The 13,443-nt window shown below is 48.9% G+C and overlaps 1 protein-coding gene across 1 annotated transcript; it reads right to left on the bottom strand.

Moving 5' to 3' along the window:
* Positions 1-1,422: 1,422 nt before the first annotated feature.
* Positions 1,423-8,506, bottom strand: LOC127587043 (basic leucine zipper transcriptional factor ATF-like 3). Its single transcript, XM_052045191.1, has 3 exons — positions 8,238-8,506; positions 6,050-6,154; positions 1,423-3,931 (listed from the first exon to the last, which is right to left on the bottom strand). Exons 1-3 carry the CDS (start codon positions 8,337-8,339, stop codon positions 3,716-3,718), a joined length of 423 nt encoding a protein of 140 aa, XP_051901151.1. The 5' UTR covers positions 8,340-8,506; the 3' UTR covers positions 1,423-3,715.
* Positions 8,507-13,443: the final 4,937 nt, after the last annotated feature.

Here is a 13,443-nt window from a genome sequence, read left to right as displayed (position 1 = left end):
TTCATGCTATATCTACTGGTTCTTAAACGTTCCATCAGTGGGAATAGTTTCTCTGTCTCTACTCTGCCTGTACTATTCATGATTTTAAATGCCTCTTTCAGATCCCTTCACACCCTCCAGTGTTCCCAGCAGAATAACCTCAGCTTCTCTCGTATCCAGACCCTGGAATCATTCTGGTCAATCTCTTCTGCACCCTCTCCAAAGCCTTTACACCTTTTCTACAACTGTGGTGCCCAGGACTGAACACAGTACTCCAGATGCACTTTAAGGTTCATCATAACATCCTTGCTTTTGTACTTTATGCCTTAATTTATAAAGCCCATGATCCTGTATGTTTCTAAAGCACTTTCCCAACTTTCAGTGATCTATGCACTTGTACTCCCGAGATACAAGATAGGGGCGGCACAGTAGCGTAGCGGTTAGCGCGACGCTATTACAGCGCCGGCGATCGGGGTTCGATTCCCGTCGCTGTCTGTAAGGAGTTTGTACGTTCTCCCCGTGTCTGCGTGGGTTTCCGCCGGGTGCTCCGGTTTCCTCCCACATTCTAAAGACGTACAGGTAGGTTAATTTGGGGGTTTAAAATGGGTGGCGCGGACTCGTTGGGCCGGAAGGGCCTGTTACCATGCTGTAAATAAAATTTAAAATATAGATCTGTTATGGAGTCATTCAGCAGGCCCATCAGCCCAACTGTTCGATGCTGACCATCTAAGTTAGTCCTAATTGCCCACAATACACAAAAAACCTGGAGGAACACAGCAGGTCAGGCAGCATCCATGGAAGGAAATGGACAGTTGACATTTTGGGTCGAGACCCTTCATCTGGTTTTTTGTGTGTTGCTCCAAATTCCTGCATCTGTTGTCTCTTGCATGTTCCTATTTTCCTGCATTTGGCTCAAGCTCCTTTTAAAAACTGTTAATATACCTGCCTCAACCACTTCCTCTGGCCTGAAGCCCCACACCACCGGGTTCAGGAACAGCGACTTCCCTTCAACCTTTTAGTTCTTGGACCATCTGGCAGAACCCTAACCAATAAAGTTTAGCAATACTACAACCACTTTGCACTAAAATTGACTTTTTTTGTTCTAATTGTGTTCTTTCTTGGAAGTATTGTTTTATTTGTTTAATTTATTTTTCTCTTGTGAATGCAGCTTATACAATGCTATGTGCCTGTGATGCTGCTGCAAGTAAGTTTTTCATTGCACCTGTGCACACATGTACTTATGAAAATGACAGTAAACTCAACTTTGACAGCTCATTCCATATACAGACCACCCTCTGGGTGAAAAGGTAGACCCTCAGGTTCCTGTTCTTGTACTCTTTTTGGAAATATACCCTCCTTCTGCAATGCAGTTCATTATATTTCATACTTCTCCCCCCACCCTCCCACATGCACTCCTGCCCTAGGCAAAGAATTAACACAGTCTGAATTTTTATACATTTTAATATACAGAATAAATCCATAAAAAGATTGTATTTTTACAATTGATACATTAACTTTACAAAATGCAGGTCTACGTTAGACAGAGATAAAGGACAGGGTAGAGCCTACTGCTCTTTAGTGTATAATGTCTCTGTGAAAATTTGTTCCATTAATGCTGCAAGATCCCTCAGCTCTTCCTCTGGGTAAACTCCAGCCTGTTCCTCTCTACTATGTGCTACATCTAAGCAAAAGAACAGCTCTCTGCAGGACAAAACTCTTATAAGCTTCAGAAATTAACACATTCAAACTCTTACATTCCCTTCAGCATTAAAGCATCGCATAATTTACAGGATGTCCTTCAGCCCATTGAATTTATTCTGGCTCTTTTCAGTACTCCCACTTTTCCCACAGCTCTGTAATAATTTTGTTTGAGTATTCATCCAATTCTCTTTTAAGCAGTGGATTCCAGATCACCACAACTTTCTGTTGAAACAATTCTCTTTGGTCTGTACCAGTTAAGTCTGAGTCCGTTGGTTCCCCAACCATTCTGCATGTCAAACGGATTCTCCTCACCCTCTTGGTCAAAACCCAAGCTCTGAGCATCTCCACTAACTTGTGTCTTAATCGTCGCTGCTCCGCAGAGACCAGCCACAGCTTTTCCCCGTCTCCCTGCACAACTGAAGCCTCTCACACCCTTGGGCTCTGGGAAATCACCCTCCGCCCACACAACTTTCCTACAACGGGTACAGTGGAAATAGGTGGGAATTCCCACAGGATATTTGGTTGCAGTCGTCCTCGCTGGTGGTTCCTGAGGGTCAAACAGACTCATGAATCAGCCAACTGCGTTAAGGGTCAGAGAATCATCACAGGACAGTGGGGATACATTTGGCCCATTAAATCTGTGCTGGCTCCTTATAGAGCGAGATCATCAGCCACATTTACCTGCTCTTTCCCACAGCCCTGCAAATTATTGTCCCTCCTGTGCCCATCCAAGTCCTGACCAACTGTACAGGCAGTGTGTTCCACACTATCAACACATTCTGAGTAACCGCCGCTTCTCCACAGATTGCTGGTGCCGACATCCCTCAGACCTGGAGTGCTAATATTAAATCACCTTGGGCCTGTTCTCCCATTTGATGAGATCCTAAGACCATCTGCCCACCTTGGTCCCTCCAACTAACACACAGCCTTAATTTTCAGAGGTATGGAGAAGAAAGTTCAGGATGGTTTTGGACATATATTTCTTTGTTCATTCAAGATATCACTGGCAATGGCAACTTTTATTATCCATTCATAATTGCCCCTGGACTAAGGGGGCAGGTAAGACTTACAGGTAGGCCAGACCAGGTGAGGTCCTTGAAGGAGAGGGAAGCAAACTTAGCATCCTTAAAGGGCATTAATGGACCAGATGGGTTTCCTCAGACAATCCAGTTGCCATTCCAGAAATATTTCATTAAATGAATGCAAGTTTTCCAGCTGCTGTGGCAGAATTTGAACATGGCTCTGGCTAACCAGTCGAAAAATTTCACCATTGTGCTCCCATTCCTAGCCTGGTTCTACGTGTCAAGATCCTACGTGACTTGTCCTGGGGAAGTTGAATTTGAGCTCTATGTGTGCTGCACTAATCACACAAGGTAGGTCAGCAGTTGTACTCACCCAGCATTCAGTAATGCAGAACTGAGAAAGGTTTTCGGGAAGAAAGAAAAAATGCAGGCGATATTGAAGATGCAGATTCGAATGCAGTGAATGTACCCAAGTTTTAACCCTCTCAGGATGGCCAATCCACACCCCCCCCCCCCCCCCCCCCCCCGGAAAAGGTACCAATCACTTACTGGTGCTTAACTCCCTTCATTCACTAAAGTTAGTGGCAAGGCAAACTCTTGCTGCTCTTTCTGTATACACCACACACACAAAATTCTCGCATTATCCCCCTTTTGCTTCACAGGCACAGATGTAACCAGCTCCTTCTGCCACAGGATGTCACCAAAGAGCTCTGGGAATGTTATTGACCAACACCCTGGGTTTACAGCAATTGGGACTCTGAGCAGCTGTGCTCCCTCACTGTAGGCTTTTGACCCTGACTGTAGGTCGTCAGTTGTAAAGCTCTATGGAACCTCCTGAGATCCAAATTCCTTCAGTCTTGGGCATCTCAGCTTCAGCAGTGTCAAACTTGATCCCAAAACAGAGGCCCGAGGGAGATGTGTGGCCTGGGTCGGCTGACGTCCGTCTGCTCCCGAACTGGGCCCCGTTGGATGTACGCAGTGATCAACCCCCTGCCCCTCTGCGTCCGGCAGCATTAGAACTTCAGCAGCTCCGTGTCCCGCCAGTTGTTGGGGAGGAAGTCTGTTAGGTCGACTGGCGGCTTGCTGGCCAGAGTGGAGCTGGTGGCAGGCAGCACCACGCAGTGCGGCTCATGCTGCTGCACCACCTGCGTCCACTGCTTCAGCTCGTCCTTCAGGGTCTGGATCTCCTTCCTCAGGGAGGCGTTCTCCCTTTCCAGCTGCTCGTACTCCTGCGGGAGGAAGGACAGGGTTCAATCAGCGGGGAGGTGGTCTTCACTCACGTCTCCATCCCCCGCCTCTATCGCTGCACCCGGGGTGGGGGGCATTGGCACGAGCCCCACAACACTTTCAAGTCTTGATGCCTGGGAGCAGGTTGCAGGCTGTTCTCCTGCTGCTCCTTATCTACCAAAGCTCTTGCACTAAATGACCCAGCTTAAACTCCACCCATCAGATGCCAGAGCCTCCCTCGGCTCTGGTCGGTTCGGCCCTTGGAGGTCGGGGTGTTCACGGAATGGCTGGCGCTCTCAGTTCAGAAAACAGCGCAGTAACAGGCCCTTCAGCCCATCATATCTGTGCTGGCCATGATGCCAAATTAAACTAATGATCTGTATCCCTCCATGTTCATGTGTCTGTCTAAACACCGCTATCATGTCTGCTTCCTCCACCACGCCTGGCAACACCCACCACTCTGTATAAAAATAACTTACTCCTTTAAACTTTCCCCCTCTCACCTTAAGCCTATGCCCTCCAGTATTAGACAATACTACTCTGGGGAAAAAAAAACTCTGACCGTCTATCTATGCCTCTCATAGATTGCATAAACTTCTATCAGGTCACCCCTCAGCCTCCGACACTCTCATACCACAGCTCTACCTGACTACAGATGCACAAACCTCAGAGTCAGAGTTATACAGCATGGAAACAGGCCCTTTGGCCCAACTCGTCCATGCTGGCCGAGATGCCTGTGTCTGGCCCATATCCCTCTAAACCTTTCCTATCCATGTACCTGTCCAATTTTTTTTACAAAGACGTTGTTATTGTATGCGTCTCAACTACTTTCTCTGCCCGCTTGTTCCACACACCCACCACCCTCTGTGTGAAAAAGTTGCCCCTCAGGTCCCCTTTAAACCTTTCCCCTCTCACTTTAAACCTATGCTCTCCGGTTTTGTATTCCCTTACCCTGGGGAAAAGACTTGGCTGTTCACCTTATATGCCCCTCATGGTCTTATAAACCACGCTATTCTCTAAGGTTCCCTCTCTCCAAGGCAACGTGGATGTCCTGTTGCCACCCAGGTCTTTGTCTAACTGGCCATCTTATTGCAGAGATCCTGAGGCACAGTGGGTGGGATATTCAGGAGGGCTTCCTGGCCGAGTGAACCTGACCTTGCTTTCTGCAGGTTGGCCACAGGGAACGTTTTCCTTCCACAGAACACAACAACCAGGGATAAAACCGTCTCACCCCGAGGATAAGACTCTGCTGCATCTTGGTATATTATTGTCACATGTACCAAGATACAGTGAAAAGCTTTTGCTTTGCGTGCCATCCGGAGAGATCATTCCATACACAAGTACATCGAGGTAGTTAAAAGGAAAACACAGAATGCAGAATATAGTGTTACAGAGAAAGTGCAGTGCAGGTAGACCAAGTGCAAGGGAAATGAGGAGGTATACTGGGAGATCAAGAGTTCATCCCTTAACATGTGTGAGGTCTGTTCAAGAGTCTGGTAACAGTGGGATAGAAGCCTGGCTGCACATTGTGGCACCTGAGAGACGGGGGTAATCAGGGGAGGCTGAGGAACATGGGAGCTGCCCCCACCACGTTGTCTCACCCTCAGAATCAAAACAGGAAAGGCAGTTGTTCTGAGGCATTCTGATCAGAGTCGGGACTCCCCACACACCGGCAGTCACAGCTCCGAGCAACAAATCACACTGCAAGTTAAACCAACTCATGCGCAACCCCAAGTACAGGCCATGAAGGCCACGTGAGGAAGCCAGGCAGAGGTTAGTGCTCATTGCTCAGCAGCTTCTGGTTTGCAAGAAAAAGAGAGAGAGAGAGATAGTGAGCTTAACCCTGCTGCTTGCAGATCTTTGTTGCACCGAGCCAACACTGCGCTACTGCAACCTTTTCATCGCAGTGGGACGAGCTGGGGTTTGGGCTAATTCGACAAGTCTATCAATGAGCTAGCACAGATCCAACAGACCAAATGGCCTCCAGCAGGCCAGTAAGACGCTGGAGGAGGACGCAAAGCTGGGACAGATGCAAAGCTGGGGACTGGCAACCACTGCCGACAGACTCCCCCCCGTGAAGGTCCCTCCCGCCCTGCACCCAACAAACCACCCGTCTCTACCTGGTGTAAAATGTCTGCTCGCTGGGTCTGCTTCTGCCGACTTTTCTGCGCGGCAATCCGATTCTTTTCTCTTCGTCTTAGCTTTTTGTCATAACCCTCGTAATCCTGCAGACAGGGGACAAATGCATAGGATCAGAGCCATGGTACACTCTGCCCCTCCGCTTCCCCCCCCCCCAAAAAAATACACCTTGCATCACCATAGTGTGGCGTTAATTCCAGCTTTGTCAACTAACTGGCTGTTGGTAATTAGACTGGACCGGAGCCCCACTCGTACACTTCCATGCATCATATTAAGCGATAACTAGAATTTAGCTAGATCTACAATGCCTGTCACACCTTCCAGACTCCCCAAAGCACGCTGCATAACACGAACTGCCCTACTATGAAGGCAAACAGTGCACACAGCGGGATAATAAATACAGCCACTGAAAATGTAAAAAACCTGCAGATGCTGGAAATCTGAAATAAAACAGAAAGAGTCAGAAACACACAGGATCTGTGGAAAGAAAAAGAGTTGGAACTGGGAAAGAGAGAAAAATGAGTTTTAAGTTATAGAGAAGGTGCGGGAAGGATGGATAGGCAAAAGCAATGTCTGTGATCGGGTGAGGCTAGGGTTGCTGTGGGGATAAGTTGTACATTGATGAGTTAATGAGGCAACTAGAGGGTTAGAGTACAAATAATGCAGTGTGAAGTATTACAAATTGCAGAGCAGGCATGGCTGTGCACATACAGAGATAAACTGAGCCAATCTCTCAGACTGATGGCTTACAGCAGGAATAGTCAATTACAGACAGAGAAAGGGAGTTAACTGGATATTGATATTGGACCTGGAGCACTGCAGTGTGCCCAGACATGCTGACCCTCTAACCTGTATTGGGTCTTGTAACAGTGTAGGAGGCCACGGACGGGTCAGAGTGGGAGTGAGATGGAGAGTTAAAGTGGCAGGCAACAGGGAGATCACGAGTGACCCTGCAGACAGGATGCAAGTGCTCTGCAAAGCATCCACCTCTCTGCGTTTGGTTTGTCCAGTGCAGAGTCCCCGGACTGCGAGCACCGACTGCAGCACACCAGATTGGCTGAAGTGCAACTGAACCGTGACTTCACCTGGAAGGATCACTCCTTGCAATTCCTGTCAGCTTCAGCAAGGTTTCACCACCAGAGCAACCATTCCACCTTGCTTCAGTATTGCAAAGGGACCATTCCCTTCACAGATCCCAGATCTACTCCCAACTCCTCCTTAAGGCACTCCCCCACCAACCGCAGGAGAGGCAACACTTAACCTTCACCCTCTTCTCTTCCCACCATCTGGGGATGCAACAAGTCCTTCCAGGTGAAGCAAATTCTATGACTTCAGACAACTCTGCCTATTTCAGAACTGGCCATTTCCGCTGCAGGTCATCTATGTGAGATATCAGCTCGGTCCTCTCGCCATCATCTGTTGGGCACGTCCCACCGCTTTGTTTACATTCTCACACTAGCTGCCCCCGTTAACTCATCGTCCAGGTGACCGCTACAACTTATCCCTGCAGCAGACCTGGCCTCACCCTATTACAGATATTCCCCTCCCGTCCCATCCATCCCTCCCCACCTCCTGTGCAACTTCAAACCATTTCTTTTTCTCTCCAAGTGGACTTCCTTAAGTGGTATTAACAGCCCAAGAAATAATGGTTGTTGGATCTTTTGCATCCATCCCAGGGGACAGAGGTTTTACCTGAATGTCAATCCCACTGACATTGTGCTGCCCCTCACCTCTGATGGTGCAGTGCTCCCTCATCGCTGTGCCTGCAACCCCATGGCACTCCCTCGGACTTGCTCCTCCGACAGTGCAGCACTCCTTCAACCCTCTTCCTCTGACACCATCACACTCCCTCAGCCTTGCAGTGCTCCCTCAACACTGTTCCTCTGACACCATCACACTCCCACGGGTCTGCACCTCCCAACAGTGCAGCACTCCCTCGGTTCCTCCCTCCTTGCGTGCGGTATTGACACTCCAACCTTGCATTCACCCCCTCACAGCAGTGCGCTGGAGGGGTCACGCCAGAATTTGGGCATCTACTCTCTGTACCGGGCCCAATACCCATGACTTCCATCAGAGTCACAGTGGCACCCAGCTGAGCCCCATCTGCCTATCCTGTGGCCACTCGCTTCTGTCACCTTGCAGGTCAAGAAACAAAAGGGAGTGCATTACCTTTTCAGAATTCTGGCTGGAGTCGTCCGTTTCAAATTCAGGGGAGAAGTCCCCAACCGTGGCAGCCATACTACAGGGCAAAGGAAAGTTGCTAAACTTCATAAAACCTCCGAGGTGGGCACACAGTGTGCAGAGAGAGGGGAAGCAGGTGCTGATCTCTGCAGGACCACTAACACTGCACCGCTTGAACTCTTGCTGCAAAGAACCAGACTGACTGCCGAGTCGCCCTTTATTGCCGGCATCACTTTCATTTTATTGTAAGCCCTACCCCCGGCAACTGAGAGGAAAATATTGGACTGGTTGCAGGAAATCACATGGTTAGGAAAGTCCCGATGACCCGCCCCCAGCTCTACACACTCTCCCTTCCTCGTGTTTTGCAATGCCCTCCACTGCCACCCACGTGTAGCATTTAAAGTTGACCAATAATAAAAATTCTTGTGTAATCCAGTAAAATCCTGGAAGTTAAATAAAAGTTTCACCAGATGTTGCCCTTCAAGAAATGCATCATTTTTAAAAAAAATTTAACACTTTGTATTCCGGTCTGGAATTTAACACCCGGAGGAGTGCAGGAAGCCGGTTCAACTTTGCAAAGGGTCATCTGACAGAGAGAGGAAGTATTGCACTTATGCACCCTGCCCTCAGGAGCTGCCGAGCCTTTTACCGAGCACTGGGGGTATTTCTGTGAAGAAATGCAGGAAGTATAGCAAGCTGCACACACAGCTAGCTCCCACAAACAGTCGTGAGATAATGTCCAGATCACCTGTACCCTTAGCAGTGGGCTGACAGGTTTATGGAACATAGAACACTACAGCACAGTACAGGCCCTTCGGCCCACAATGTTGTGCCGACATTTTATCCTACTCTAAGGTCTAATCTAATCCTTCCCTCCCACATAGCCCCCCATTTCTCTATCATTCATGTGCTATCTAAGAGTCTCTTAAATGTCCCTAATATATCTGCCCTCACAACCTCTGCAGGCAGTGCGTTCCACGCACCCACCGCTCTCTGTGTAAAAAACTTACCCCTGACATCCCCCTTATATCTTCCTCCAGTCACCTTAAAATTATGTCCCTTCGTGTTAGCCATTGTTGCCCTGGGAAAAAGTCTCTGACTGTCCACTCGATCTATGGCTCTGAAGAAAGGTTGGGTCTACACTCACTGAAGATTAGAAGAGGTTCACCCTTTCAAATGTAGAACACGGAACAGTACAGCACAGGAACAGGCTCTTCAGCCCACCATGGCTGTGCTGGACATGATGCCAAATTCAACCAAATCTCTTCTGCCTGCACATGATCCATATCCCTCCATTCCCCACATGATCATGTGCTTATCCAAAACCTTCTTAAATGCCACCTTCGCCTGTGCTTCTACCGCCACCCCAGCAGCAAAACGGAGACATGGGAGAGACCACAGACGCTGGAAGTCTGGAGAAACACACAAAATGCTGGAGGAACTCAGCAGGTCTGGCAGCATCCATGGAGGGAAATGGACAGTCGACATTTCAGGCTGAGACCCTTCATCAGGATATCTTTTACAAACCCACTGACTCCCGTGGTTACTTTTAGTCCAGATGAAGGGCCTCGACCCGGAACGTCGACTGTCCGTTTCCCTCCATAGATGCTGCCTGACCCACTGAGTTCCTCCAGCGTTTGGTGTGCGCCACCCCCCGACAGCCCATTGCAGGCACCCACCACTCTCCCTGTACAGAACTTGCCCCACACATATTCTTTCAACTTACCCCCTCTCACCTTAAATGCACATCCTCCAGTACTTGACATTTCTACTCTGGGAAAATTTCTACCCTATCTATAACCCTCATAATTCTATAAACTTCCTTCAGCCTCTGACACCCAGAGAAAGCTTGTCCAACCTCTCCTTATAGCTCATACTCTCTAATCCAGGCAGCATCCTGGTGAACCTCTTCTCAACATCTCCAAAGCCTCCACATCCTTCCTGTAATGGGGCGACCAGAACTGCACACAATACTCCGAGTGTGGCCTAACCAATGTTTTATACAGCTGCAACAAAACTTCCTTACTCTTATACTCACTGCCCTGACTAATGAAGGCAAGCATGCCATACACCTTCTTTACCACCCTATCTCCCGCGTGGCCACTTTCAGGGAGCTATGGACTTGGACCCCAAGATCCCTCTGTGCATCAGTGCTGTTAAGGGTCCTGCCATTTACTGTATACATCTCATCCAAAGGGGCTCCTCTGACAATCAAGATTTGATAGGATTGCTAGGAAAGGGGGAAGGATATGGGCTAAATGTAGGCAAATTAGATCAGATCAGATCAGACCTTTATTGGTCACTTGTACATCGAAACACACAGTGAAGTACATCTTTTGCGTAGAGTGTTCTGGGGGCAGCCCACAAGTGTCGCCACGCTTCTGACGCCGGCATAGCATGCCCACAACTTCCTAACCCGTACGTCTTTGGAATGTGGGAGGAAACTGGAGCACCCGGAGGAAACCCACGCAGACACGGGGAGAACGTACAAACTCTATACAGACAGCGGCCAGAATTGAACCCGGGTCGCTGGCACTGTAAAGCGTTACGCTAAGCACTACACTACCGTGCCAAGTGGGACTAGCTCAGCTTGGTCAGCATGGACGAGTTGGGCCAAAGAGCCTGTTTCCACTCTGTATAACTCTATGACTCTATGAAAGGGCAGAGAATTAGTGGGACTGATCAGGCAGCTATCTCATAAGACCAGAATGGGTGCTGCAGGTTAAATGGCCACCTTCTTCAGGGTGGGTGGGTGGGATAAGGGGGGGAGTTGTTTCTGAGATTTTCAGCTTCTGAAAAAAAGGTAAAATAAAATTAACTGTAGATGCTGGAAATCAGAAATAAAAGATGCTCAGTTGGTCCTGCAGTACCACAGTTGAAGACCCTTCATCCAACCTGAGACCTTGGCTCTGTTTCTCCTTCCACAGGCGCTGCCCGACCTGACGGGTGTTTCCATCATCTCCTGCTTTTATTATTCTTGCGGGGGAAAAAGGCGAAGCTGAAGGAGGCGGCTGGGAAATCCAGTGTCTTAATGCTGCCGTTCTGTTGCAACGCTGGCTGACTGGTGTCACACATGAGGAAGGATGGCAGCCTTTGAACTCCGGTGACCTGGCTTCGATCCTGACATCAGAAGCTCTCTGCATGGAGTCTGTTTGTCTCTGCTGGGACCAAGTGGATTTCCCCCGGGTCCTTTTTGCTTCCTGCCCATCTCAATGACTGTGAAATACCCCCGGTGTAGGTAAGTGGCAAAAGAATCAGAGAGTTGACGGGAATGTGTGAGAGGGGTACAGATAATTGGGGGATGGGGGAATGGGATAGATGCGATTGCTCTATTGGGGCCTGATAGGTTTAAGGGTCTCCTATATCACAGTGTGTGTGTTTCCTCCGGGTGGTCTGGTTTCCCCCCACATTTCAAAGACGTACAGGTTAGGAAGTTGTGGGCATGCTATGTTGGCACCGGAAGCGTGGTGACACTTGCAGGCTGCCCTCAGAACACTCTGCGCAAAAGATGCATTTCACTGTGTGTTTCGATGTACATGTGACTAATAAAGAAATCTTATCTTATCTTATTAGAACCTCCAACTTCCTGTCTCCTTTGCCAGACCGACACAGGGAGCAGACCCAGGGACAACTCTTATAGAACAGTATAGCACAGGAACAAGCCCGTTCTACAAGTCGGGATTCCTGTACCCTGGGTTGGTTTGGAAGGAACGATTAGGTTCTTGATTAGTAAGGCCGTTGAAGGTTACGGGGAGGAGGCAGGAGAATGGCGTTGAGAGGGAAAAAAAAATCAGCCACGATCGAATGGCGGAGCAGACTCGATGGGCTGAATGGCCTTATCCTGCTCCTGTGTCTTATGAATACACTTGGTGAAAATGAGAGCACCTGGCCCCCTATCCCTTTATTCCACTCTAATGGAGCCTTGAAGAAGTGTACTACCCTCCCAGCCTCCTGGTCATAGAGTCACACAGCAGGCCCTTCGGCCCATCTCATCCATGCTGACTGTGCTGTCCAGCGAGCTAGTCCCATTTGCCCACATTTGTCCCATAGCCCTCTAAACCTCACCTATCGATGTACTTATCCAGAAGGTTTTTAAATGTTGCTAATGTGCCCGCCTCAACCACTATTTCTGGCAGCTCGTTCCAAATACGCACCACCCTTTGTGTGAAGAAGCTGCCCCTGATGTCCCTTTTCAATCTCTCGCCTCTGATCTTAAACCTCTGCCCTCTTGTTTTTAGCTCCCCCTCCCTGGGAAAAAGGCTCTGTGCTTTCACCCTGTCTATGCCCCTCATGATCTTATACACCTCTTTCAGGTCACCCCTCAATCTCCTGCGTTCCAGGGAAAAAAGTCCTAGTCGACACAACCTCTCCTATAACCCGGGCCCCCAAGTCCAGGCAACGGCCTGGTGGTGGTACTGTTTTATTTGATTACAGAGTTTGAGCACCATTAGCAATCTCTCCTCATAGGCCAACCCCCCTCATCTCCAGAATCAACCTGGTGGACCTCCTCTGCACCACCTCCAGAGCCAGTATATCCTTCCTCAAGTAGGGAGACCAGAACTGCACGCAATACTCTAGGAGCGGCTTCACCAGTACCCTGTACAGTTGCAGCAAACCAACCTTTTGTGATTCATGCACGAGCACTCCCGAGTCCCTCTGCACGACAGCATGCTGTAATCTTTCACCATTTAAATAATAATCTGATCTATTTCTCCTTCCATGTGAATGACCTTGCATTTACCAACATTGCACTCCATCTGCCAGACCCTTACCCACTCACTTAACTTACGTACCTATATCCCTCTGCAGACTCTCTGCATCCTCTGCTACATCTATTTCTTGGTTTATTGCCTGTGCTACTGTAATGTTACTATTTGGTGGCCTATAGACAACGCCCACCAGTTATTTCTTTCCCTTTACTATTCCTAAAGGCAGGCACGGTAGTGTAGTGGTTAGCCTAACGCTATTACAGCGCTAGAGACCCGGGTTCAATTCCCGCTGCTGTCTGTAAGGAATTTGTACGTTCCCCTCGTGTCTGCGTGGGTTTCCTCCGGGTGCTCCGGCTTCCTCCCACATTCCAAAGACGTACGGGTTAGGAAGTTGTGGGCGTGCTGTGTTGGTGCCGGAAGCGTGGCGACACTTGCGGGCTGCCCCCCAGGACACTCTACGCAAAAGATGCATTTCACTGTGTGTT

This window comes from Pristis pectinata, chromosome 38 (genome assembly GCF_009764475.1).
Source record: "Pristis pectinata isolate sPriPec2 chromosome 38, sPriPec2.1.pri, whole genome shotgun sequence".
NCBI classification, from domain to species: Eukaryota; Metazoa; Chordata; class Chondrichthyes; order Rhinopristiformes; family Pristidae; genus Pristis; species Pristis pectinata.
The sequence above is the reverse complement of the archived record's forward strand: the minus strand, read 5'-3'. Positions and strand labels throughout refer to the sequence as shown.